At 58.2% G+C, this 27,810-nt stretch overlaps 1 protein-coding gene across 3 annotated transcripts; it reads left to right on the top strand.

Annotated features, from left to right (window-relative positions):
- The first annotated feature begins 434 nt into the window (after positions 1-434).
- NT5M (5',3'-nucleotidase, mitochondrial) lies at positions 435-14,657 on the top strand. 3 transcript variants are annotated; one of them, XR_007473526.1, is made up of 5 exons: positions 435-1,018; positions 4,293-4,393; positions 5,412-8,819; positions 9,155-9,215; positions 12,644-12,718. XR_007473526.1 is itself a non-coding variant. In XM_004267197.3 (5 exons), exons 1-5 carry the CDS (start codon positions 752-754, stop codon positions 14,180-14,182), a joined length of 687 nt encoding a protein of 228 aa, XP_004267245.1. In that variant the 5' UTR covers positions 511-751; the 3' UTR covers positions 14,183-14,657. The 3 variants fall into 3 exon arrangements, 1 of the variants encoding a protein (XP_004267245.1); XR_007473527.1 differs by having other exon boundaries at positions 5,412-8,856; positions 12,644-12,713; XM_004267197.3 differs by lacking the exon at positions 5,412-8,819 and adding an exon at positions 14,040-14,657 and having other exon boundaries at positions 511-1,018; positions 12,644-12,758.
- Positions 14,658-27,810: the final 13,153 nt, after the last annotated feature.

The raw sequence follows: 27,810 nt of genomic DNA, 5'->3' as shown, positions 1-27,810 counted from the left end.
CAATAAAAGATTTTAAAGCCAGAAGAAAAAGGAAAGCCACCTATAACGGGGTACATAATATTTATTTTAGATTCATTTGAAAGTCACCGGTTTTATTAAGGCTTCGTGATATTTGCACGGTGTTTATTGCTCCTCTAACAGCCTCTCCCCAGCCAGTCACCGTAAAGCAGGGGGCACATCACTGTTTTGGTTCCTTCCTACTACTGTCACTCCCTGAAGTTCTTCTGCCTATTTTGTTGACTTATTTCCTTTGTGTCCCTCTCGCCTTCTAAAATGTGAGTTCCAGGGTGGCAGGACCTCGTCCACGTGGTCCACTGCGCGACGCTCTAGGGGCTCAGTGAACGTCTCCGAGACACAGCCCTGCTCCTGCGGCACTGGGAGGAGGGAGCCCAGGGCAGGATCCCGGGAGAAGGTGCCAGTGGAGATCCGGGGACTGCGGACGCCCCGGGGACAGCCCAGCGCCCAGGGCTGTCCTCCAGGCCACGCCCCTCGGGCCCGCCTCCGCCAGCGCGGGTCCCTTTAAGGGCGGCGAGGCCGCAGCCTCGCTCTGGGGCTTGAGCCTGCGCGCTCGTTTCCCGCGCGCCCCGCGCGCCCCGCGCGCCACGAGCCCCGCGCGCCCCACGCATCCCGCGCGTCCCCGGCCCCGCGCGCGCCCCCCGCATCCCGCGACCCCGACGCCCGCTCCCCTGTCCGCAGTGTCTCCTCCCGCGGACATGGCCCCGGTGTTCGCGGCGAGCGCCCGCCAGGGGCCATGATCCGGCTGCGCGGCTGGTGCGCGCGGAGGCCCCGCGGCGCAGCGGTGCCTGCGGGGCCCGCTGGGCTGCGCTGGGCGTCGGGCGGGCCTGCCGGCCGCGCCCTGCGGGTGCTGGTGGACATGGACGGCGTGCTGGCCGACTTCGAGGGCGGCTTCCTCAGGAAGTTCCGCGCGCGCTTCCCCGACCAGCCCTTCATCGCGCTGGAGGACCGGCGCGGCTTCTGGGTGTCGGAGCAGTACGACCGCCTGCAGCCCGGGCTGAGCGTGAGCATCCCCGCCCCGGGCGCGCGTGGCCCTGGGAGTCGCCACCCGTAGCACCGGGTCCTAGGGGCCTCTGCGTTCGATAGCTCTTGGCTGTCATCGAGGGCTTCTCAAAATTCAGGAGCACATAAGGCATAATATACCTAACTCCCTATCTTCAACTGACTTTTTAATTTTGGCCTCAAGTCACATTCCCGTTTCTTCCTCTACCTGAATTTGATGAGCATCTTTACCATCCATTCTTTTTTTCCCCTTTCCACCAAAGTGTGGTTCCCAGTAGCATCGAGGTTGCAAGTCTTCCTGGACGGCACACAGGGAGTCGTGGTGGGTCCGGATCTATTCCTTGACTTATCCCCTGCCCCAGCCCGCCCAGCTGAGCACCTGAGCTCTGACACCAGGAACGTTCTGATCGCTTGGTTTGTCCATTTAAACTACTTGGTGAAAGGTATGGGATCTTGCCATGGACCAACTTAGAGACCTAATGTTTTCTGCTGTCCCTCAACTGGCCACCTAAGGTGGCTGCCAGGGGGAGTTGATGATTTTAGAACCTATTTTGTAACCCCAGGTTGCTGCATTCCCTCCTCTGTGAGGCAGACATTATTTTCTCCCTTGTGAGGTGAGGAAACCTGTCCCATGTCACAGCCAAGAAGGGTCAGCCTGGATCTGAGTTGTCTGTCCGCTTGCCAAGGTCATTCAGTCCTGTCCTCTGTCCTCCTCTAACAAGTGCCAGTTGTTTGATTTACAAAAGGCATCTGGACAGTAATTTGGTTTGTGGGGGGGTGGGTGTTCAAAAGGAAATGAAGCACCATTTCTTTTCATTAACACCAGGCGCTTCAGAAGGCAACTTTCCCCTGAGGCTGGGGTGCCGACCTCTCCCACTCCCGATACCTCATTAAAAACTTTAAACCGGAGAAAATGCCCTAGTAATTTTTGCAGGCCCAGTAATGTTCTCCCCTGCCCTGTGTGTGTCTTCATTCATAGACGGCACTCAGCGTTGCCGTCCGGGTTCTTCCTTTCCTCCCAGGGCCGTGTTACTGTGATGCCACTAAGCCTGTTACTGAAATGGAAGTCCGTGTGCCCGATGCAGAGAGGCCAAACAATACCAAAACGTCAGAGTTTGGAACAGAGAAAGGTCTACTGCAGGGCCATGCAAGGAGATGGATGGCTCATGCCTTCAAACCCCAAACTTCCCAAAAGCTTTCAGCAAAGCCTTTTTCTAGGAAAGGTGAGGGAGGGGCGTGGTTAGTTGCTGCAGACTTCTTGGTGTTAGATCCTTTGTTCTTGAGGTCAGGTCATGGTCAGGTAATGATGTTCCTGTAAATTTCCACCAAGCAAATGTTATTCTCTGTTCTGACAAGAAAGGGCAAGGTCTTATGGCACAATTTTCACCCTCGAAGGTCCAGGTCCTGGCTAAGAGGAGGGGGTCTCTGCGGGGCCGGTTACCCTTCCCTGGAGCGTTCGTCCAGCACCAAGTCTGGGTCCTCCCGCCAGTGCCCAGGCCCGGCTGAAGATGTGGATCTCAGTTGGCGGCTCCCTCAGGTCCAGGTCCCGCAGATGCCACTGCCATTAGGTCGCCCACCCCCGCAGCTCTCCAAGGACAGTGGCTCTTCTAGTCCATTGTGCCAATGTGCAGACTCCGGGTCTAAGGGAATGCGTTACTGTCTTCCAAGAACAAGGCCTGGGAGCAGAACTCGGGCACCGAGGAGGGGTGCTCCGAGAGCTCACTGTGCACTGCCGCTCCTGGGAACATTGCAAGCAATGGGGCTTTAATAGACGCACACGTGACCTTTATCCCCAGGCACAGCTCATAGCAGGACCTCCCTGGTCTCCCCTTGGCCGAGCTGGCCCAGCATCTGCGTTAAAACCTCCGTGTCAAGCACCCGGCTTCCACACGGAGGCATCCCTGCTTTACAAAATGTGGGTCTTTGTGTGTTTCCTTTGAGCCTCGCTTGCCGAGGGGTGAGCAGGGCGGAGGGGAAGGCATAGCTCGTTTTCACTGACTTAGACTCTTACACTGTTAGGGCAGTTGAACGGGCCTCAGAGAAAGGAAGTCCCTTGACCAGGGTTTCAGGGAAAGTTGAGGGGGAGGGAGGTAAGCTGGGGTGCTGAGGGGAAATGGTTAGCCCTGGGCCACAGCCTGCTTTCCACCACTCACACTGCTTCGCTTTGAGTCAGAAGCCCCAAGTTCGAGTTCTGACAGGATCACCCTGAAGTGGCCTTGAATAAAAGCTTCAGTGAAGCCCGGTTTCCTCATCTGTAAATTGGGGGTGGCAGCTCTTGCCGCTTGTGGGATGTGAGGCTCAGACAGGAGAGGGCATATATTAGCAATAAGCACTGATGTGCTTAAGCCCATGTAGTTGACGACAGTATTGCCCGTGTGACCTCCGTGTACTCCCCGTATGTCGCCGTGGTGGCATTTTTTCGGGGGGTGGTGTTCTGACAGCGGGTGGGGGAACGCTTCCTGCATTGCACACATGGGACATGGTTTCCTGCTTCTCAGAGGCTGGGGGTTGTCACTTTCCCCTTGTCCTGGCCCTGGAAGGGGATGACATACTGCAGACACGAATTTGGCCGGCAGCGTAAGACGGACACTCCTAGCCGGGCGGCTGGGAGCCACCGTTTTGCTGTGTGACATTAAGTCAATCCCTTCCCCATTCTGAGCCTCAGTTTTCTCACATGTGAAATGAGGGTCTGGATTGGGGGCTTTTAAACTTTAAAAGCAGCAGAAAGTTGTGTGTGTGTGTGTGTGTGTGTGTGTGTGTGTGTGTGTTTTAACGAAGTATTTTATTGGCATCCCAACGCGTAGCTCAGATAAAGAGCTGTTCTGCCCATGTGATGCGGAGCCTGGAGCTCTGCTCGGCCGGCCTTCTGCCCGCGCCCCCATCCCTCGTGGCACGGCGGTGCTCTGAAGGGCCTGAGCTCCTCCAGCAGTTGAAAGTGAGATTCCAGCGCCCTGGCAGGACCCAGCCCACCCTCGCTGCCTCCAGGGGGCCTCAGGCCTTTAGAATCAGGCAAACGTGTGGTTCCTGGGGGCCAACCTTCTGTCCCCGCCAGCTCCAGCAGGGCCTGTAGCAGCGCTGGCTTCAGAATCCACAGCCCCAGCACCGTAGCTGGTCCCTGTTGGATCCTCGCAGAAGCTGGCTCCCTCCTGCAAAGGGGCCGGAACACACGCCGGTGCCAGCTCCCACCCTTCCTCCCCTGGGAGCTGCGTCCTCGCGGTGTGGGCTCGCAGGGTGCTGAGGACCCTGGACATCACCTGCACTTCTCCCCTTCTCAGGAGAAGGCGATCAGCATCTGGGAGTCGGAGAATTTCTTCTTTGACCTCGAGCCTCTGCCAGGCGCTGTGGAGGCTGTGAAGCAGATGGCCAACCTGGAGAGGTGAGTTTGTCTCGGCCCAGGGTCCGCGCCCCTTCCCGTATCACGTCACCTCTGCTTCTTGTTCCTCACCCTGCACGGGCCTGCGCGGTCCATCCTCACGGGGCAAGTCTGTAGGCTGTTAAGATGCTTCCATCCAGTAACTTGGGAGAATGTCGAGTCTAATTTGACGGGGTTCACTGGGTGTTCAGGGTTCATTTATTCAGCAAATAACTGAGAACTGACTGTCAGATGCCTCTGGGCACCAGCGGGTCACAAGCGAACAAAGCGCATTCCCTGCTCTCCTGGAGCTTACAGTCTAGCCAGAGAGCAGGTGTTACATAGAGCATCACATCCGGGAAGACAACCACGAACTGGGATCAGTGCTGAACACAGAGAGCCAGGTGTGTGCAGGGGTACGATGGGGAGACCTGGGAGATGGGGTGGGGGAAGCAACAGCAAGAGGATGAGGGAAATGTCTTCCTGGTGCTGTGAGCTGAGGCCCCTGCCCCGGAACCCGTGCCCACCGCCCATCGAAATTCAGTGGCACTTACAGCGCTCCCCTGAGGACCTTAAAAAAGGAAATAGCCTTATTGAGGTACAATTCACATACCCTGCACCCACGTGGTTTTTAGCAGGTTCACAGAGATGTCCAAACAGCACCATAGTCGACTTCAGCACATTAACAGTCACTGCGCATTCCTGCTGTCTCTGGACAGCAGCCTCGGCAGTGGGCTTTGCTGTCTCTGGATTTGCCTAGTCTGGACGTTTCACATACGTTTCTTACGATACCTCGCCTCCTGTGACTGGCTTCTCTCACTCAGTATGACGTTTCCGGGTTCATGTGTGCCGCCAAGTGAATCAGCACTTCATCCCTTTTCACTGCTGAGTGATTCTCCGTGTGTGGTTATGCTACGTTCTGTCCATCCGTTCCTTAGTTGATAGATCTCAGGTGTTTCTTCTTTTTAGATGTGAAGAATAACACTGCAGTGAACGTTCACGTACGAGGGTTTTTGTGGCCGCATGTTTTTGTTGCTCTTAGATGTGCACCAAGGAGTGGAACTGCTGGGTCCTATGCTGAATCCAAACTACTTTCAAAGCAGCTGCACCATTTTACATTCCCAGTAGCAATGTCTGAGGGATCCAACTTCTCCCCAGCACTTGCTATGGTCTTTTTTTTTTTTTTGCCTTTTTTTTGCGGTACGCGGGCCTCTCACTGTTGTGGCCTCTCCCGCTGCGGAGCACAGGCTCCGGACGCGCAGGCTCAGCGGCCATGGCTCACGGGCCCAGCCGCTCCGCGGCACGTGGGATCCTCCCGGACCGGGGCATGAACCCGCGTCCCCTGCATCGGCAGGCGGACTCTCCACCACTGCGCCACCAGGGAAGCCCGCTATGGTCTTTTTGATTCCAGCCATTCTAGTGGGTGTGAAGTGATATCTCATTGTGGTTTTAATTTGCATTTCTCTGAAGACTAATGATGTTAAGCATCTTTTGGTGTGCATATTAGCTATTTGTATATCTTTTTTGGATAAATGGTTATTCAAATCCTTTGCTAATTTTTTTTTCAATTTATTTGTCTTTTTTTGTTATTGTTAACTCATAAGACTGCTTTATATGTCCTGGATAACAAGTCCCTTGGGAGATATATGACTTGCAGATATATTCTCTCATTCTGTGGATTGTTGCTTTACTTTCTGGGTGGGGTCCTTTGAAACCCGAAGTTTTTATTTTGATATAATTCCATTTATTTATTTTTTTCTTTTGTCGTTTGTGTTTTTGGTGCCGTATGTAAGGATCCTTTGCCTAATCCAAGGTCACAAAGATTTGCTCCTGTGTTTTCTTCTAAGAGTTTTATAGTTTAAGCTCTTATATTTAGGTCTTTGATCCATTTTAATTTTTGCATATGGTGTGAGGAAGGGGGTCCCACTTCCTTCTTTGTCGTGTGGAAAATCCAGTTGTCCCAGAACCATTTGTTGAAAAGACTCTTCTTTCCTCTGTTGAATGGTCTTGGCTTCCTTGTTAAAAGTTAGGCCACAGATGTTAGGATTTACTACTCTGGTCTATGATTTGAACCTGATTTACACCAGAATCATGTACTGTAACTTCTTCCACCTGTAGCAAGAGCCTGGCGAGGCAAAGAATGTGTAGTTTTGCACCAAAGCTTTTAAAAGCTCTGTTCTTGTCTGGATCCTCACTTCCTGGACCACGTTCACCAACTGTATTCTGGGGAGCTGGATTGCACGGTGGTCAAGTCTCAGTGTGAACTGGAGTTAGACCGCTTCTCCAGAATCGACCCCTCAGCAAGTCTCTAAACTTTCAGTTTCTTCATCCGTAAAATGTGTGCAGTGTAAATGTTAGCTGCCACTGCTACTATTCTGCAGGACTTAATAGGTGTGCAACAGAAGGGTGTTCTTTTTTTTTTAATATGTATTTGTTTATTATTTATTTATTTTGGCTGCACCGGGTCTTAGTTGCGGCATGTGGGATCTTAGTTCCCTGACCAGGGATCGAACCCGGGCCCCCTGCATTGGGAGTGTGGAGTCTTAACCACTGGACCACCAGGGAAGTCCCAAGAAGAGTGTTCTTTGACCAAAGCAGCATGGGAAACATCGATGAGCGGAGTCTTTCCTGTGGGACTTCTCAGAGCCTTTAGTTTGTGGACGTGCATTGAGATTCTTCAGGGGGCGGCAGAGGAGGAAGCTTTCTTTATTTTTAAATTTATTTTTATTTTTGGCTGCATTGGGTCTTTGTTGCTGTGCGCGGGCTTTCTCTAGTTGCGGCGAGCGGGGGCTGCTCTTTGTTGCGGTGCGCGGGCTTCTCACTGAGGCAGCTTTCAGGGAGCACGGGCTCTAGGCGCGTGGGCTTCAGTAGTTGTGGCGCATGGGCTCAGTAGTTGTGGCTCACGGACTTAGTTGCTCCGTGGCATGTGGGATCTTCCCAGATCAGGGCTCGAACCTGTGTCCCCGGCGTTGGCAGGTGGATTCCTAACCACTGCACCACCAGGGAAGCCCCAAGGAGGCAGCTTTCTTCTCGTGGGTTCTGGTCCGGAGCACTTTTTCACAGCTGCCCTATTAACTCATTCGCAGAAATTCCAGTCTGAGATGTCCAGGTTGAGACCACACCACTGGTCCTTTACTTCCACTTTGGCGCTTAGCGGGTGGGCGATTCTGACGGTCAGTCCATGCCCAGAGTTTGGGCTGAGAGAGGGGTCTAGCGGATGGCTAATCAAGTGGATGGCTCTGTATCTTGTGCTTTGTGCAGGAAATGAGCAAGGTGACGTGTTAGAGGTCACCGGGGAGGGGCTACTTCAGGTGCAGGTGCTTCTCCAAGGGGGTGATATCTGACGTCAGACCTGTAGGATCGGAATGAGTAGTGAAGGGCGGCGGGGAGCAAGGGTACAGGCCCTGGGAGGGGAAGGGGTTTGCTGACTTGGGTAGCAAACGAGACCAGGAGGGTGAGGTTTCAGTGAGTGTGGGGCAGGTGGGATGTGGAGGAAGAGGTTGAAGAGAGAAGGGTGTCATCTAACTCAGGTTTTAAAAACATGGGCTCGGGCGCTGAGTTCGGCGTTTCCTTGGCATTTCTCCAAAGAAGAGCTACAGATGGCGATTAAGGGCGTGAAAGTTTGCCTCAACATCGTTCGTCCTTAGGGAAATAAGGCAGAACCACAGTAAAAAGCCGCTCTGCACCACTAGAACGACTGTCGTAAAAAAGATGGACGATCGTGGGTGTAGCCAAGGATGGAGAGCTGGGAATCCTTATCGCTGGTGGTGGGATTGTAACCGGCGCAGCTGCCTTGGAAACCGCATCCTCAGGATGTTGGATACAGAGCCGCCTGTAACCCAGCAGTCACACCCGAGAGAAACGGAGACACAGGTCCACACGGACCCTGCACACGGGCGTCCCCAGCGCCACAGTTCCCGGGTGGAAGCGGCCCCACTGTCCATCCGTGGTAGCATGTAAACTGAACGTGGAGCATCTATACGAGGGATGTTACTGGGCAGTAAAAAGGCCCACAGTTCCAGTGCCCTTGAAAACATGACCCTGAATGAAAGAAGCCAGTCGCAAGAGACCATGTACCGTGGGGTTCTGTTAACATGAGATGTCCAGAACAGGCAAATCCACGGAGATGGGAAGCAGGCGGAGACCCAGGGTGCCCGGGACGCCACGCCCTCTGGCCGGGGCCTCAGTCTGACGCAGGCCTCTCGGGACTGCTCTCCAGGGATCCCATCCCCCGTGGGCTTGGCCCGATGAGACAGTAGGTGCCGCTCCGGGGGCAGGCGCCAGCTCGATGAGGACAGGGGACCAGCCGGTACTGTTGGCGGGCGCCAGGCCCGGGGCCGCGGGGGGAGCTGGCGCAGCACAGACCCCGAGGGTCCACCAGGGTCCACAGGAGTGCGTGAAGCCTGAGCCGCCCGGCCGCACCCTTGACCTAGAGACTCCGGCTCGGCTTGTAGGTTTCCTGCCTCTGCGCCGTGTGAGGCCCTGATGTACGTCCCTTGAGTAGCTGGCTCTGGTCCTGTAATGCCTTCCTCGCAGGCTGGTACTCGCCGTTTCTCGGCATTTCCTGTCACGTCCCAGGGACGGCCGTTCCTCAGCTCTGCCAACCTGCATGGCTGGCTGCACGGGGCTGCCCTGTGGTTTGCCCGGCCCTGAGCTGGTGTCGGGCTGGGGCTGGGGTCACACGCGGCGGCCGGGGCCGGGGGGACAGGGCATCGCTGGCCATCGGGGGCCGGGCTTGGGCAGGCGGACGCCGGCGCCCAGCCTCACCCTCCGCCTCTCCCCCAGCACGGATGTCTTCATCTGCACCAGCCCCACCAAGATGTACAAGTACTGTCCCTTCGAGAAGGTAAGACGCCTGGGGTTGGGCCTCTTCTCGCTTTGCCCCACGTCCCAGGGGAGGGCTTGGACCTGCACCCATGGCCGCCGCCTGCCGGGGCTGCCCCTCCTCCCGTCCAGCCTCCCGAGTCTGGGCCAGGGCCTCCTCCCAGCAGAGTCTGAAATTCTGCTGCGCCCTCTGGGTGGACCTGGCGAGGCACCAGGTTCTGTGGGAAGGTGACCGTCGCCGTTGGTGCAGCATCGACGTGAAGGATGGGACGAGGAGAGGATGTGGGTCGGGGAGGGGCTGGAGGCCACCCAAACCAAGTATTTGGGCACGAAAAGCCTCCCAAAGGTGAAACAGTGAAACTGCACTTTGCTCCATACTCACTTCGTCATCTTTATGGAAAGTGGGTAGAATGACATAAAACTGAGACTTCTCTGGAGGCTGGGAACTTGCAGGGTTGCCAAACCCAGAGAGATGGTCTGTTCCCCGGGGGTGGGTTCCCACCAGAGGTGGGCCCAGGGATGCTCCTGCCCCGAGGAAGCCGAGGAGCTTCCCGAGTCTGGGAAGGTGGGGCTCGGGGGCCCAGACCCCCCGCTCGGGGGCCGACCTCGGCAGGGGTCCAGCACATCCCCTCGGGACCTCTCCTCGCCCGGCTCCACGTGCGAAACAAACACACACGGTCAGCCAACGTTCGGCGCCTCCTGCGCTTCACGCGGAAGGGATGTGCCTCATCGGGGCATCGCGGGCGCTGGCCTCCACCGTGCGCCTCGTGCTCAGGACGCCCCTCAACCCGCCAGGACCGTGAGTGCAGCTCACCTCGGGGGGCGAGTGGCTCAGCTTGGTCAGCGGGGGTGGGCTCGGGCCTGGAGGCGTGTCCAGTCCCCAGCAGAGCAGCGAACTGGGGGCTCGGCATCCCCCGCACGCTAGAAGTGGGCATCGTCCGGCCCCTCGTGAGACCCCCGGCCGAACCTCTGGGAGTAGCCAGTGTGCTTCCACAAGCCCCCAGGTGCGCCGTGTTTGAGAACCGCCGGGCTGGGGCTGCTGTTTCAGCCAGGGCTGCGGTGGAGGCGGGGCTGGCTGTCCGGCCCTCGGGGTCCTCATCCCTCCCCCAGGGTTCAAGTATCATCTGCATGCCGACCATCCGGCCCGTGCAGCCTCAGCCCAGCACTCCCCTCTGAGCTCCAGATGGCTCCGACCTGGTGTGTCCGTCCCAGGGGTACCGACTTCCTTGTCCCACGTCCGCCCCTCCCTCCGAGGCTGGAAGCACCACCCTTCTTACCCCTCGGTACCTCAGCAAGCCTGCTTCCTGCTGATGCTTTCCTTCAAGCACACCTCTGTCTACATGGCCATCTGGGGAGAAATGCTGACATAGCCTCGGAGCTGCACGTGCATTTCGGCTCCACACGCACACCCCCGGGGGTGCGGGACATGTCCCGCTGGCCCTACTTTAAAGCCTTTAGTTGTCTCTGCAGCAGCTGTGTCACCAAATGCTGCTCTTCCCTGAGGCCATGGAAAGACCTCCTTCCTCGAAAGTCTGTCTAGTAACTCTTTTCCTGCATGTGGTTCGGATTCGGTTTGGGTCGTCTTGACATTCTGGTTCGGGAATAACACCACCACTTTACCTCGGATGGCTCTGTGTTCGCCAGGCCGAACTGTTTCCTTGCCCAAGTGTCTTCAGGGACCAGACTTACGATTGGGTGGAAAACGAGCCACCATCCCTCCCCAGCCCCGCCCCCACAGCGGTGCCCTCGGACCCGGGCCCCCACCCTGGCCGGGCCCGGGAGTCAGACGAGAGCTCTGGGCCTCAGACCCCCCCACCCAGCCTCTCAGGGCCTCCGTCTCATAACCAGTGCGGTTGTGCTGATGCCTCCCTGGGTCGTAGGAAGGATGCAGAAGGTGGCATTCACCACCTTGCTAGCAGTAAACGTCACCCCTGTGTCTTCTCTCCGGCCCAAAGACCCCCACCCAGCACGAAAGAAAGAACCTCAGTGCACTTTTCTCAAACCAGAAAGCCTGGGCAATTTCACGGTTGATTATTTTTTCTGCACTTGGATCCTGGAAAAATAAGTTAGGTGCAAAGTTGCCTATACAACTTCAATTAAAAACTACGTTTTGAAACGTGGTAAATTTTTTTTAAAAAAAAGGAAGGAAGGAAATTCTGCCAACTATAGATGCTTCTCTAACTTTCCCAAATTTTCTCTGATTAGCCATTACTTTTGCAATAAAAAAGTAAACGCTTTTTTGGTTGGCAGTCATTCGGCCAACGTTTACCGGGCACCTGCTGCAACGCTAGGCATCTGGGGCTTAAAAGAGCCGTCTCTTTGCTCTCGGGAGCTGAGGACAGTGTGGCAGGAAGAGAGACGGTCATCACTCTGTCACAGGCTCTGTGGTCCCCCAGGGAGGAGGCCAGGGCAGGTTCCTTGGGGAAGGTAAGAATTGGGTGGAGTCATGGAAACGAGAAGGCAAAGCACTGGAAGGACAAGTTCTGAGTAGACCTGATGCGGCCCAGGAGAGAATCTCTGAGCTTAAAGGTATCTCAGTGGACACCCTCCAAACTGATGAGCAGAGAGGGAGCAGAGCCTGCCTGCCCTCCCCCCGGGGTGGCCTGGAGACGCAGCTCCGATGGCTCCCCATGGGCCTGGAACGCATCCGGGCGGGACGTCCGCGCCCTGCCCCCCACGCTCGTCACCCCCTTGTTTTACTGCCTCAGAGCCTTCGGGGTGCGCGCCTGCCGCGCGGCTGTTGTGAGGCTTCAGTGCGGGGTGCGACGGGGCCCTCGGAGCAGCTGAGCTGGAACCGGAGCCCCGGCCGCCCCACCTCCCCTGGCCACGCGGGGGCTGCCGTGCCCCCGTCAGGGCCTCTCCTGCCAGCCAGAGGCCTGGGGTGTCCGCGCCCTGGCCCGGTGGACGGCCCAGGGGTCAGCTCGTCTGCTGTCAGTCCAGCTCGGTGTGGAGACTTAGCTTCGCGAAGCTGTTTTGTGAACCTGACAGCCCCCTGTTATCTTGTGATGGGGGGTCTTCCTGAGAAGGTGGCCAGTGTGGTCGCTTGCATGGGGTCCTCCATCTGCTGGGTTAGGTCACTCAGGAGCAGGGCGTCGGGGGAGCCCCCGGCACTGGCACCATCTGCTTGAGACCCTCTCCCGCTCCCGTCGTGGGTCCAGTCCTCACGTGGCCTCCGGACGAAAATTCACCGGGTAGGACAGGAGGACGGCCAGTCTGTAAGGCGTTGTTTCGATGCGCCTTGGAGCTCCGTCCCCCTCTCCTTGCCCTAGAGCCTCGCCGCAGGGGCCGGGGCGTCTGCTCGGAGCCACGATGCTGCTGCTTTGTGGCTGAGGGGCCGGGATGGTCCTGTTGTCCGCTGAGCGTGGCAGTCTCCCGGGGTGGGCCCCTCTTGCAGGAGAGCCAGCTGTGCCCCCTCACGGCTCCACCTCCCCCCGCCTGCTGTCGTTCCAGTACGCCTGGGTGGAGAAGCACTTCGGCCCTGACTTTCTAGAGCAGATCGTGCTGACCAGAGACAAGACCGTGGTCTCCGCCGACCTCCTCATAGACGACCGCGTGGACATCACAGGCAAGTGGCCTGCAGCGGGGGAGGGGCGAGCGTGGCGGCCAGGCCTCACGGCCCCTGACTCCCCTCACTCACCAGACATGTGTTAGGCGTCACATCCAGCCTTAAGCCGCGCGTGGAGCGAGACAAGATTCTTCTCCGCGTCCGGCCTTGGAAGGGGCCCCACTGGGAGTCAGGAAGAGTGGGTCCTGCCTCTGGGGTAACTCGCTGAGTGGCCTCGAGTGAGTCCCTTTACACCTTGAAGCCTTGCCCTCGTGCAAAATGAGGGCTGGACTCTGGCTTCCAAACGTTTGTTTTTAGCAACAGAACCCCCCCTTTTTTTTTCCCAGAAGTAATTTGGACTGAACCTCATGTGTTAAAGCAGAAAGGCAAAGCCTAATCTCTCTAGTTGAAGGTTGTTTGGGAGCTGTATTTGTCCCTTTTGCTGATGGGCGACCCCCTCCCAAAAAATAAACAAACAAACCTTGGATTTGCCTAGAAAGGAGAGGGGAAACTTATTGGTTCATCAAACTGAAAATCTGGGGTAGGAGGGCTTCAGGCACGGCTGAATCTAGGAGCTCAAACAACCTCCGTCAGAATTTGGTTTCTTTATCTCCTGGTTCTGCTGTTCTCGCTGTGCCTGCGTACTCTGGCAGACGCTCCCCTCCTGGTAGCCATCACTAGTTTCAGGGTTAAATCCTATGCTTTTGGACACCTCAGTGGGAAAATTTGAAATATTCCTTCCCTGATGGTTTTTGGAGCTGGCCTGGGAGACATGCCCATCTCTACCCCGGTCAGTGTTCAGAAGGTAGAATCCACAGGTGTGCCCGCCACTGACCTCCCAGACCGCACGGTTTCCCTAGGACAGTCAGGGCACAGTGCAGGGGTGGGGGAGGCCATGACTTCGAGGGGCCCAGGGACCCACTCAGCTTCTGTAGGGGAGGGCGGGCGTACCCTCTTCCGCAGGGGAGAGGCCGTACCCAAAGGGCAGGTCACCACTGGTGGCGTCAGTGTGGACTCAAGGGACTGAAGCCTGCGGGGCTTGTGGGGCCCACAGTCAACAGCTGGTGACGGAGCTGGTCCAGGCGGTGCAGGATGGCTGGGCACAGGGGCGGGGAGGGCGGGCGTCTTGAGGCTCAGCCTCCAGCAGAAGCCGCGGCCGTAGAGAGCACGTGGTCACTGTTTGCCGAGCACCCGCTGTGGGCTCTGGGGCTGTGAGGGGGCCCGCGTCCAACCCCCGTGAGACAGGGCTGGTGCGATCGCCTGGGGCCCCGACGTGGGACTGAGGTGCTGCTTTCCCCCCAGGGGCCGAGCCGAACCCCCACTGGGAGCACGTGCTCTTCACGGCCTGTCACAACCGGCATATGCGGCTGCAGCCCCCCGGCCGCAGGTTGCACTCATGGGCAGACGACTGGAGGGCCGTCCTGGACAGCAAGCGGCCCCGCTGAGCTGGCTGAGCCCCGGCCCCGCACGTTGCCCGGCCTGGCCTTACACGCACCTCGGGGCAAGGTTGGTCCAGGACCCTGGACAGGACACGGGCGGCCAGGCCGACCTCAGGCCTCTGGTCAGGGAGGAGCCCGGGGCGTTGTTCAGAGGGGACAGCCCTCCCCTCCCTCAGGGAAGCCCCCTCCCCGGCCAGCAGCCGCCTGGTCTGAGGGTGACGTAGGAGCAGGTGGGGACAACCGCCCCGCTCTGAACCACGGCCCCTGCTGCCCGGCGCCCAGGGCGTCTCACCCGTGGACCTGCCCCGGATCCAGCAAACACGGTGCGAGTTCTGGGCCGTGCCAGGCTCTGTGCCAGGGGTCCTCCCTGGGCCCTGCCTCTGACCGGCTAGAGGGCTCTGCCCCCCTCCCACTCCCCCCACCCCGGGGGCCAAAGGCTTAGATGTTCGCTGAAGGCGTGAACAATAAATGCTGTTCTCTAGTCCCCGCCCCAAGGTCCTCCGGCATCTGGCTCCCGGGAGCCCAGCTGTCCCCCTGTGCTGCTGAGAGCCTGGGTTGGGGGTGCAGCTTGGTGGGTCTGCCTCGCCACGGGGCCGCATGGGGCCGGGAGGGACAGGCCCTGACGGTGGCGCAGGTGGCAGCGCTGGCGGCTGCGGTGTCCCCGGGCGGGAATTGGCCCCGTAACCGGCCACCCACGGCCCGCGCTTTCTTGCCCGCTCCTGCCCCCACTGTGCTCCCCACGGCTGCTCTCCTGGGACCCCCTGGTTGTCCCTTGGGCCCCGGGGGTGGGTCGGGCAGGAGCAAGGGTGAGGAGAGCGGCTGGTGGGTCCCGACTGGAGGGTATCAGGGCTGCATCACATGGGCTGGAGGCCCCTGGCCCGAGCAGGGTAGTGTCTGGAGGAGTCCCGGCCACCCTGGCCTGTGGCCTGGGAAGGAAGCGAGACCCTGGGACTCCGGGGGCACAGGAGAGCAGGTCACACGCGCCACGGGGTGTGTCACCTTCTTCCTGGGCTCTTTACTCTGCCTGCTCGTGCCGGCGGCCAGCAGCGGCCTGCCCACTGGGCCCTCTGCACCCACCCTCCGACGGCCTCCCTGCTTAGAAAGATCAAGTCCGGATGCCCCAGCTCTGGACCGTCCGGGACCGCAGCCTCTGCCTGATGAGAACTGCGCCCTCCCCTGGACGTGGCCACCTTGTTCAAGGCTGTCTTGGGCTCTGTCGGTTTCTCAAGCGGGGGCTGGGGAGGGGCCTGGGGGGAGGTGCTTCCTTCATGCAGAGATGTGCTGGGGAGGGCCATCCCTCCCCATCCCCGGGCAGTGTTGTTGGCCCCGCTGGTGTAGCCTGTGCCCTGAGGTTGGCTCTGGGACCCCACGTCTGGTGGGCGGACCTCTCAGCCACAGGAGACACCTCCGCGGGGTATGCTGAGACCCCCAGCCTGCGCTCCTGGGCCTCTGGTGCAGTGCAGGGTGTGAGCAGGGGTGGGGTGAGGCCCAGCCAGAGCCCCTCCCTCGCATCTGGGCTCTTCCAGCTGATGGCTGCCCTGGGTTTTAACGGCCAGTTCAGCTCAGCTGGAATCACTCATCCCAAGGTAGCAGCCACTGCAGCTGCCTAATCAGTTCAAGGAGAAAAAAATCATTGCAGGGGCCACGGTGTCTGGCTACTTTCTCAAGGTGCCAGGGAGCAGGGGGGCCCCTCCCACCAGGTGACATTGACGGAGATCTGGGTGGAGGAGGGGAGAGCGCTCCTGGCCCTGGCGGGGGTGGGGGAGACACTGCAGAGGCCCTGGGGCTGCCAGTGAGGGAGCTGGGCGGGAAGGAGATGGCCGGACAGGCCTGGAACCTGGAGCAGAGGGGGGCATCAGAGGTGGTGGCTGTGACGGCTGCGCCATGGGCCGGTACTGCCCTCCTTGTGAGGCAGGACCGTGGGGCTCTGTGATTCCCTTTTTGTCAAGCAGGATACACCTGCCTCATTTAGATGAAGGTGAGTTTCTTCAAACTTGAGGAGCACAGGTTTTGCTTCTGGACCCTTAATGACCTGCAGAAAAGGAAGGCCCCCCTCCCATGGGTGACGCGTCAGCTGGGGCCCTCGCCTCCTCCACTGGCCTCAAAATGCCTCAGCTCCGTCGAGAGCGGAGACTGACCCCTTTGAAAATATTGTAAATATTCTGGACTCGAGGCCCAGAGCCCCCGGGAGGAGCAGTGGCACCAGGTCTGGAGCAGAAAGTCTCAGGATTGTTTCTTCACTGTTCTGGGTCACCGTTTCCCCAGCTGGGACCCATCCCAGTGTCACAACCCCAGTAACGACAGTGTCCTCAGCATCCGCCATGTCCCGGGAGCTGACACGCACTTTACGTGGCCTTGTAACCAACCACCTCCCGCGGCTGCTTCCACTTACCCGGGGGGCCAAGGGCGCACCAGGTGGTGCAGCCGTGCTCTGGGCCTCCACACAACACTGTCCCCTGCTCCAGAGCCCCCTGTGGCTCAGCTGTCCAGGACAAAGCAGAGTCTGGGCTCAGGGGCTGGGCCTCCATCTGGAGATGAGACTCAGGCCTTTGGCCTGTGGCAGAAACAGAAGACAAGTCCTGGAAGCTGGAAGCTGGAAGCTGGAAGGTGGCGGTGGGCAGCAGTCTGACATGGGCCTCAGTCGCCAGGCCGAGGCAGAGGTGTGGGGAGGGGGGTAGAGGGACAGTCCCGTCTCCCCCATTCGCCATCCATGGGAAGCCATGAGTCCTGCGGCCCCAAAGGAAGGTAGGGCCGGAGCCCATGGGATGAGGATGTAGGAGCCGGCCGGGTGGGTCACCTCTAGAGGGAAAGGGCAGGAGGGAGGGGCCTCAGCTGGAGTGAGCGAGGGCCAGGCCCCTGGGGGTGCCCTGCCCCCTCCAAAGTGTGAGAAAGAGGATGGACGTTCCAGCAGAGACTCTGGCCAGCTGAGGAGGCTGGTCCCACACAGCAAGGCCGAGGTCGTGGCCCCGAGGTCCCCCCACTCTGGCACAGGAAGGAAAGGACTCAGGGTCCCTGGGTGCCTGTGGAGGTGGTGCTCAGGATGGATGAGGCCGTAGGCTGGGGGCTCATCAGATGACCACCAACGAGGGGCTGAGTGACCCTGGGGCCGAGTCTGGCTGGGCTGAGGGCACCTTATGCCCCTGCTGCAGGCATTTGGATCAAACACAGGCTTTACTTTCTCAGCTTCAGTTTTCAAAAAATTAAAACGAGCGCACCTGGGCTTCCCTGGTGGCGCAGTGGTTGAGAGTCCGCCTGCCGATGCAGGGGGCGCGGGTTCGTGCCCTTGTCCGAGAGGATCCCACGTGCCACGGAGCGGCTGGGCCCGTGAGCCGTGGCTGCTGGGCCTGTGCGTCCAGAGCCTGTGCTCCGCAGCGGGAGAGGCCACGACGGTGAGAGGCCCGCATACCGAAAAAAAAAAAAAATGAGCGCATCTTACCTGACCTCGTGGTCACGTGGGAGGGTGGATGACCAGGCCCCAGCAGACCCAGCGCCTGGTCCAGATGTTCCCTAGGCAGGGATGAACACGGAGACCCTCTGAAGAGGGGGCATCGCCCCCCCCAGGGAGCGGGGGCATGCTCCTGGGAAGAACCTGAATTAGAGGCCAAAGAAGCCATTTTAGGTGGAAAGACACTGAATTCGTTTTAGCTGTTGATTAAAAGTGATCAGTTATAGTGAATAATGAACATGTACCTGCAGGTCTGAGTTTTAGTGTATTTACATTTGGTCCTGCCCACACCCAGCCCAGGAGGCCAGGGCTCAGAGAGGGTCACAGGTGAGCCCGGGCCACCCAGCACAGAGGGCTGGGGCCGAGCTCAGCCCCCAGAGCTCGGAGGGGAGAGGCAGCAGGAGGGGCTAGGAACTGGGACCCTGGAGGCTGGGGCCTGGTTTATCCCTGACTTGCTGTGACCTGGGCAAAGCCAAGTCTCTGAGCCATTTCCAAGGTTGGTCAGCTTCTGCGAGAAAGGGTTGCAGGAAATAGGGACGTTTATTCCACAGCGCGGCTGCTTGGTGGAGGAAGTGGATTTGCTCTGTGAAACAAGGTGGGGCCTGGTGGCCGGAGCCCCAGTGGCCAGAACTGGGGGCTCTGGAAGCTCTGACGGGGACCAGGGGCGCCAGTCCTGGCTCGAGCACCAGGTAGCAGCACAGCCCATTGAAATGGATGCAGGGGTGCGTGCGCGCGCGCGTGCATGCGTGTGTGTGTGTGTGTGTGTGTGTGTGTGTGTGTGAGAGAGAGAGAGAGAGAGAGATGGGGGTGCTGGCGATTACTGGGGGCACAGGCAACTGTGGGGAAGGAAGCGGAAGGAAGTGCAGGTCCCCTAAACTCCCTCCCAGCCCCCTGGACCAGCCCCTCCTGCCCTTTCTCCCAGGCCACTGGGGACAAGGTCGGACCCTGCGTGTCAGCAGGCTGAGGACCGTGTCCAGCCTGCCTGGCCAGCAGAGCACCCGCCACTCTCACGACCTCCAAGCGGCTGAGACGTCGTCCTGCTTCCGAGTCAGGAGCGTGCGCGGGTCCAGGCGGCCTCGGCACGTGCCTGACCACCCCCCAGACGCCCACCACCCCTCCCAGTTCCTGGGGCGCATCTCTCCTGTGTCTTGCTTGCATTTTCATTCGGAGGGTTTTCTGCACCCAGCCGACCCCCAGCCTCCTTGTGGGGAGTCAGGCCACCGTCTTCCCAGACCTGTGCGGTCCAAGGGAACGAGGGCAGGTCTGTGCCACGGCTGCCCTGTCCAGGGGGCTGGGCCTCACAGGGGAGAGGGGCAGGCCTGCAGGCTCAACAAAGCTGCTTCCCTCGAAGACTAGGCCACAGCTGCGACAAATGACAGAAATAGGACCAATCACCTGCCCAGCCAACACCTCGGCCCTGTTGGCAATTTGGATGAAACTTTAAAAGAAAAATTATTGATTCGATTCTGCAAAGCTGGCTTGGACCCACAGGCTGAGGCCTAAGGAGGCCGGAAATGATCAGGGAATTTTTCACGTAGAAGCCAGGAGAGGTGTGCGGCCAAGGAGTCGCCGCCGGGGAGGACAGGTAGCGGGTGGTGCCGGCCTGTACGGGAGCTGCAGTTCACACAGATGGACACCGGATGGCACCAGAGAGCCAGCTCTGGCGGCTCTCACCTCCCGGGGCCGGAAGGAGCCTGGCACCCAGACCACCCCTGCCACGGGGCCTGGACTCATCGTCCTGGTTCTGGAAACTCCTGTGGGCAGGGCCTGGGCTGTGCACAGAGGGGACCCCAGCTGCTGCCAGCTGAGTGGACGGTACATGAAAGCAGAGGCCTTGTGGCAGTTCGGGCCCCAGAGACAGACCAGGGCGGGAGACTGCGGTCCACGTGGGCCCAGCTGGGGAGGGCCGGGTGCTGGGAGACCTAGAGGGTCCCTGTACTCCTGGAGACTCCTCTGTGGCGGCCCAGCCTCGCCTCCTGTCTCCCGGCCTTCACAGGATCCCATACAAACCAGAGGTGCAGATGGGAGCCCTCAGACGTGTTTACAGACTGACATATTCTTTCAGGTGCCCAGGGGTCTGGCCCCAGGCCAGGGTCGGGGGGGCAGGGGTGTCGGCCGCTCTGGTTGGGCTCCAGCTCTCACCCCTGTGCGAGCAGAGGGTTCATCCCCCACCCCCCAACGACCCAGGCCTCCTGGACCCTGGTGGCAATCGAGTCCCTGACCTCTGACCTAAACAAGGGCCGCCTGGCCGCGGCCCCATCCTCCTCTGACCTCCTTGGCACTGACTGCCTGAACTCAGACCCTGGGTGGGGGGTGCCCACTAAGTGAGCGGAAAGAGAGTCGAGAGCAGGGGGAAGGGCCCCATATTCCTGGAGCATCTGCTGGACGTGAGCCACGTCGTCCATCTTCCCACGTGACCACGAGGCCAGGTGAGATGAGTTCGTTTTAATTTTGTGAAAACTGAAGCTGAGAGAGCGGAGCCTGATTTCGGTCCAAATGCCAACGGCCATGCCCTTCCCACCGTCCACAGCTGCCGCTCGGGGCAGGGATGGGAAACCCAGAGGCGCACGAGGAAGGAGGCCCCAGTGGTGGGTGACTCGCAGCAAAGCCCCCCGTGGTCCCAGGTCCCCAGCGCGCTGAACAGCCGCGCCCTCTAGGAGGTGAACCTGCAACTGTGCGGAACACCGTAAAGGTGGGGGCAGCTGGGCCTGACGGAAGGAGGGAGCCTGATGGATGGGGGCTGCTGCCAAACGTGAGAGGAGCCAGAGAGCCTGGATGGTGTGTCTGGGGCTCGAGGGGGCCTGGCCCGCTGCAGGATGATGGTTTAGGGCACCTCCATGGGAGCCACCAGGTGAGTTGAACCCTCTTCCCCATCACCCCCCCAACACACACACACACACACACACACACACACACACACCTGGGCCAAGCAGAGAACACAGGCATCTGGGGTTGGGGGGAGGGAGCGTGGGAGCCAAGCTGAAGGGATGGGCAGGGGCCCCGATGGCCAGCACACCCGGGGGGTTGGGGGGCCCCCAGCACAGAACATCGGACATTGTCTAGGGGTGACCCTGCTCTCACACGCGCTGGGGGCAGGCTGTGCGGCTGGGGTGAACCTCAGGTACAAACAACAGGCATCAGACACCTGAACAAGTGAACTGATACCAAAGAAAGGGGTTAATGTGATGAGAACAAGAAATTAGAACAGGCATAACTGATATCCTTAGACAGAGGTGATAGGACACTGGACCCTCAGAAAGGCCAACTAGAGTATTTGGAAAATTAAAATCTGGTCACTTGAAAGAAAAAATGGGCTTCGTGGATGCAGCTGCAGAGCAAATAGACAAGCCAGAAGATGAACCTGAGGTTGCAGCACAAAAGGACAAAGGGGCGGGAGGTGCAAAATAAAAGTTAGCAGACGTGGAGAATGCAGTTCATTGCTAGTCCAAAGGAGACAAAAATGCAGGAGGAAACTTCCCAGAGCTGAGAATGAAAACGTCCAGAACTCTGACTCAAAGAGGCCACCAGGGCCACCAGTGGGTTGGAACAGGGGGTTGAAGTGTGACTACGTTCTAAATATTTACAGACAAAAGCCAGACAGCTTGCAAGACAATGTAACAAATGCTAGAAGCAAGAAGAAAATGCGGTAATTGTCTTCAAGTTTTGAGGGAAAATAATTTCACGCTCAGAATTCTATACCCAGCCAAATGTAAGAATAAAAACCCTTCCTGGGGCTTCCCTGGTGGCGCAGTGGTTGAGAGTCCGCCTGCCGATGCAGGGGACACGGGTTCGTGCCCTGGTCCGGGAAAATCCCACATGCCACGGAGTGGCTGGGCCCGTGAGCCATGGCCGCTGAGCCTGAGCGTCTGGCGCGTGTGCTCCGCAATGGGAGAGGCCACAACAGTGAGAGGCCCGCGTACTGCAAAAAAAAAAAAAAAAAAAAAAAACCCTTCCTGAAGACATGCGAGGCCTCAGATGGTCTGGCATTGAAAACAATTCCTTTTTGAAAATATTACCAATTGATGTGCTCTAGCAAGAAGAAAAAGCAATCCAGGAAATGGAATACGAGAAACAATTGATATGAGGACTTCCCTGGTGGTGCAGGGTTTAAGAATCCGCCTGCCAATGCAGGGGACATGGGTTCGAACCCTGGTTGGGAAGATCCCACATGCTGCGGAGCAGCTAAGCCCATGCGCCACAACTACTGAAGCCCACGCACTCTAGGGCCCGTGTGCCGCAGCTACTGAGCCTGTACTCTAGAGCCCATGAGCCACAACTACTGAGCCCGTGTGCCACAACTACTGAAGCCTGCACGCCTAGAGCCCATGCCCCGCAACAAGAGAAGCCACCGCGATGAGAAGCCCGTGCTCCGCAGCGAAGAGTAGCCCCCGCTCTCTACAACTAGAGAAAGCCTGTGCACAGTAACGAAGACCCAACACAGCTAAAAATAAATTTAAAAAATTTAAAAAAGAAACAATGATGAGCCAGGAACGGACAAAACTTGCTAAATCTAAAGAAGTGTGGACTGCTTAAGAATTAGTAACAATCTGGAACTAAACTCGTAGTAGGTGTTAGCAAAAAATGAGGTTGGGGTCTGTGGAGCAGAGGGCAGTGTGCTGAAGCTCTCACTGGACGTAGGTTCAGAATAAGTCTAGCACTGGTAGAATAAAATTCACTATGTGTGTGAAATGTCAAGGGACATCTCCATAAAATAGAAATAGAATACATAACTTCAAACTATTAGAAGGAAAATCTGAAATGGAAAAAATGAAATCAATCCAGTAATGACTAGGACAAAGTGGAAAACAAAGCATAGGAAATAGAAAACAAAAGTGACACCAGGGATAATATCAAACATTTCTGTAGTTGCAATAAATGTGAATGTGTTAAATTTGCCTATTCAGGAAAAAAATCTCCCCAGATGGAAGCCAAAATCCCATCTTCAAGAGACATGAATAAGTGATAACGACCCAGGACAGTTTCATAGCAGAAGGGAAAAGACATCCTAAAAAAAAGTCCTAATGAAAGGAAATCGGTGAGTGTGCATGAGGCTCAGAACAGAAATCAAAGGAAAAATATTTTAAAAGGGACAAAACTGGATTCATGCTGCTGAAAGAGGCAACCTGCCCGCAGAATAAAGGTTATGGAAAGTTGTGCCCCTAACAACATAGTTTCAATACGTTTAAAACAAAAACTGGTAGAACTCTGAAGAGAAATGGTCAGTTTCACAGAGAGGGAGGCTTGAATTCGTTTTCCTTGGCACCTGACAGATCAGAGAGGCAACATAAGGACTATATATATACAAACAGTTCAAAAAGACGTTGGGTTATTTTCAAATACACACAGATGGACTGGTCATAAAATTGAAATATTGAAAAAGGAGAGCTAAAGCCAGTTATTTTGTAGACAGTACAACCCTCTCCTTAGAAAAAGGAGGAAGAATCAGTGGCTGAGCTCAGCGGAGTTGTTGGATTGCACTGTCAGGTGTGGGAACCACTGCTCCCGGCAGAGGGCCCGGGAAGAGGTGACATTGGGAAGGCAGGGGAGCCGGGCTGGGAGAGGGGACCCAGACGGCAGAGGGGGGCATCTTCCCTCTGAGCAGGTGAGGGCTGGGGGTGGCGGTCTCGGTGTGGGGAGGGTACAGCGCCGGTGAGCCTGGACTTGCCAACCTCCACTGGGTACCTCCCGAGCAGTTTACACGAGTCACTCTTAACACCCACTGCGAGGAAGAGAAGCCTGAGGTGCACACAGGTCCAGTAGGTCACAGCAGGGCCGGGGCTGGGACTTGGGCCCATCCGGTGCAACACAGCTGTGAATCGCTAAGCCACACGGAGCTCGTGAATCAGCGTAAGCGGTGCTCTCAGCGCTGCTCTGGGTCCCCTCTGGGGAGAGAGTCTAGCGGTTTTATTTGATCCTCTAAGAAGTTTATGATCTAGAAAACATTAAGAATCCCTGACTCATGTGTTGGGATACTTTCCAGAATTGGAAACAAGGGACTGCGAGAGCCGGGCATGGGGGGAAAGGGGCGCAGACTCCCCTGGGGCCCTGGAGCCTGGGTGAGAAGTCCTGGACTGACTGCCCCGGCCCTTCTGACGCTCCTGCGGGTCAGGACAGGACACTCAGAGCAAAGAGGCAGACTCTCCAGAGATTGTGTCTCTAGTCCAACCCTGTCGTTGCATAAGGCCTCTGAGTCACCCGTGGTCCTTCAGCCAATGGGTGGCTGCCCTGACCTCGATGGTCCGGCCTCTCCTCCCGTGACATGACTCCCAGGACAGAAGGTGGAGCCCAGTGCCACCCAGGAGCCTTCAAGGCAACAGAGGGACCCCAAGACGTCAGCCTGGGGCCAGATGGTGTCACTTGGGTTGGTTTTTTTTTTTAATAGTGGTAAAATACATGTAACATTTACCGTTTTAACCAAGTGAAAACGCACAATCCCATGGCATTAGGTACATCGGACCATCACCACTCTCTAGTTCCAGAACCTTTCCATCATCCCAAATCCATTCTCCCCTCCCCCAGCCCTGGGAACCCACCCAGCTGCTTTCCGTCTCCGTGGATTTGCCTGTTCTGGACATCGCCCAGGAGTAGAAACAGGCCTTCCGAGCCTGTCTCGTTTCACCTGGGTTCATCCACGCCACAGCAGGTGTCAGAACTTCGTCCCTTTTTATGACCAAATAACATTCCACCACATGGATATGCCACGCTTTACCCACCATCCTGGTCAGACGCCTGGGCTGTTTCTAGCTTTAGGCTGCTGTGAACAGAGCTGCTCTGAGCGCTGGATACAGGTTTTCTGTGGAGCACCTGCTCTTGCTTCTTTTCAGTGAAAACCCAGGAGCGAGACTGTCGGGTGACGCAGTGACTCTAGGCCGAGTTCCACAGCAGGGTAGGTCTCGCTGGCCCTTTCCCTCGGCGGGCGGCACGTCCCTGGGCTGCAGCCACCTGGGCGCTCCCCTGGCTTCCAGACCCACTGCCCACGTCCACATGACCCTGGCCTCCCAGGGCATCGTCTCTTTCCCAGGCCCACTCCACCCATGCCCCACCTCCCTCTGACACTGCCACGCCCTCTGCTCAGCACCCCTGGGTCCCAGGTGATGGATGAGTCCTGGCCTCAGGGTGGCCCCTGGGCCGAGGTCACGAGGGCAAGCGCGGTACACCTACGGTGCGCTGCGGTCTAACTACACGCTTCATCCTGTTCAGTCCCCAGAGCAAGCCCGTGACGCAGACGCGAACACTGTGTCTCGTTAGAGCGGCCAGGCCTCCGGGGCCTCCACAGCCCGGCTTCACTCAGGTTGGGGTGATCTCTGAGGGCAGAAGGCGGAAGGGGTCATCAGTGTGCCCAGGCCCGTTCTGGGTACAGGATCATGCTGGGGAGGCCAGGCCCCATCCCTGCCTTCCTAAGCACGGGCCGTGCAAGCAAGGGAGAAGGTGGACATTCAAACTGGGACCAGAGGAGGTCGGTGGGGTCGGCGGGGAGAGATAACATGTGAAGACCCTGGGCAGGGGGGCTGAAAGAAGGCCCCGGGGGCTGCAAGTGTAGACAGGGTTGGGAGCGGGTGGGGCAGGGACAGAGGTGGACACAGCCTCCACCTGCCCCCACCTCAGCCTGCTATGCTCCTCGGGCCACCAGCCTCTTGTGACAGTGACCTGCCCGCACCTGCTCCCCCGGGTGACCATTCACGTCTCCCAGGTCGGCGGCGGCCTCGCTCGGCCTCACCTGCACCCAGCACAGGGCCTGGTCGGCACCCGGTGAGCGTCTGCAGGGCGGATAAATAAATAGGTGTTCGGATCAACCAACCAACCCCACGGAGAGACAAAAACAGGATTAGGTGAGGCCAAGGGACCTGTGTTCCTGCTTTAATCCTGAACTCCTGGGAGGGGCAGAGCAGCCCCCCTGGGGCGGGGCGGGGGGTGCTTCCAGATGGCAAGGGGTGTACTTTAAGGAACCAGACACCGACAAAGAGAAAATTGGTCTCCATGGTCCTCCTAGGAGGTGAAGCAACTTCTTGAAAACTTGGAGGGCTTCCTGGAAGAGGCAAGCCCACTCCCCCTGGAACCCAGAAACCCAGCCTATTCCCCTTCCAGCAGGGGCTCCCCTCCCCTGACCCCAGGCCTGGGAAGGAGCCACAGGAAGTGGAAAAGCGCAGCCGGCCCAGCTCAGGGACACTGGTTAATTCATCAGGCTTCACTGCTTACCGGAGGTCTGCACCCTTCAGCTGAATATTCAGGCCGGCCCCCGGCTTAGCTCTGCCTGCGTCTGTGCAGCTCTATTTTTACAGCCGTGGGGATGGCTGACAAAAACATTTAAAAAGACACAAAAATTTAAAAATGTAGAAGCCAGACATCAGCTGTTTTGTTGGGAAAGCAGGATCACACCTGCGTTCTATCTCACTGAGCGGCATCCTATCCCCTGCCCCCCAGCCCCAGCCCGAGGGCCCAGGGGCTCAGGAGGGCCCAGGGGCTCAGGAGAGCCCGCTCAGGCCCCGCTTTACCCCTCGCCCCCTGCGGGTCCCTGCCAAGCCCCTTTCCTTCCTGTGCCTCAGTCTCCACCCTGTGGAAAAGAGAAGTTTGGACGAGTTGATTCTCATTCGCCTTGGGTGATTCAAGATCTTCGCCTGCAGTGGTGGAGGGGAGGCAGGCTCCAGACCTCCAGCCGTGGATCCCGGGCAGGAGCCTTCCTCTCCCTAAGCCTAGGTTCCTCATCTGCTCCCTCCCCGTGGCCCAGACAGCCCCCAGCTCTCTCCGTGGGGCCGACGCCAGTCACTCCTCGGCTGGCGGCACTTCCGAGCATCCCCCCCAGGTCAGGGGACTTTCCCACGAGTAAGACAGGAACGTGCTTCCCGAGCAGCAGCCAGGCCCTCACGCCCGCAGGAGATGCTGCAGGAGCTGGTGGGCGTGGCCACCAGGGTCCAGAGTTACCAGTGGTCACGTCCAGTGCAGGGCAGCGTCCAGCCCCAGGCCCTGTTCCTTTGGGCTGTGATTGGAGAGAGCTCTGGCCTCCCTGAAGGGCCCAGGATCGGCTCCATCCTTTAATCAATCTCTCCTGCGCCTAAACTGTCTGGCTTAGAGCCCAGTGTTTGCAGCTGAGAGCCTCCCTAACCCCACCCCCGTTTCAGTGAAGGGCAGCAGCCTGAGTCCAGCAGCATCCTGCCCTCCCCTCTCCCTTTGTCCCGTCCAGGTCTCACCCATCGTTCTACTTCCTAAACAGCTCTCCACCCCATGGCCAGGCTTCAAGCCAGGCCACCAGCCCCCTCACCTCTAGACCCTTCCCGAGTTTTCCACGCAGACCCCAAGTGAACTTCCTGAAACGGGACTGGGGTCAGACTGCCCCTGCTGAAACCCCAGAGCCTGTCCACCCACCTTGGGCTTGGCGGGGAAGCCAGTGCCAACCCTGCGGCTCCTTCCCCCTGCCTCGTGCAGACGCGCTTTCTCCCATCTGGAGCGAGATTCCGCCCTTTCCCCTCCCACCCCTACTTTGCCTGCAGCTCTCAGCTCCTGGGGAAGTCACTTTGGCCTTTCCCCTCAGGGGTCATCTCTCCCTGCCCTTAAAACCTCCTGTGCTTCTGGGGCTCTTGTCTTCCTCACTTGCAAGCTGTGTGACCTCAGGCAGGTTACTGGATCTCTCTGGGCCTTAGTGTCTTTGTTCATTTTCAAAATAAGTTTAACAACGTTTGCCCCTCCGGATTCAGCCTCCTCCACGTCCACTCTGCCGTGGTCCTGGACACAGACCCACCTGGCTGCTTTTCCAGGGCCTCTGTCTTCCATGGGAGGTGCTGTCAGAGAGGGAGGGAGGGAGGGGGCCGCTGGGGGTCTCTCGCCTCGGGCCATGAGTGTCACCGAAGGGCAGCCCAGGGATGGCAGCAGCTGCCACTGTGGCTGCCCTGTGGGGGCCTCTCCGTTTCCCCACGGCTCTGAGAGACATTGTAAACAGGGGCTTTGTCTGGATGGCTCCCTGGAGCCCTCGGCAAACTCTGTTTCTACATCCTAGGATGCTGAAGGTGAAACGGTGATCGTGCCCTTGGTTTGCCTTGTTTCTGCTCATGTTACTTCCCTCTGAGGTCACGCTGTCTTGTTTCTCAAGTGATGATTTTCTTGTCTATTTCTGGCAACAGACTGATCTGAAGTGCACAGGCTTTTCTCAGCTGCGTCCCCAGCACACGGTCGGTCGACAAGAGCACTTGATAAGTTA

The sequence above is a fragment of the Orcinus orca genome, chromosome 19 (assembly GCF_937001465.1).
Source record: "Orcinus orca chromosome 19, mOrcOrc1.1, whole genome shotgun sequence".
NCBI classification, from domain to species: domain Eukaryota; kingdom Metazoa; phylum Chordata; class Mammalia; order Artiodactyla; family Delphinidae; genus Orcinus; species Orcinus orca.
Note: the sequence above shows the minus strand (reverse complement) of the source record. Positions and strands in the feature narration are given on the sequence as shown.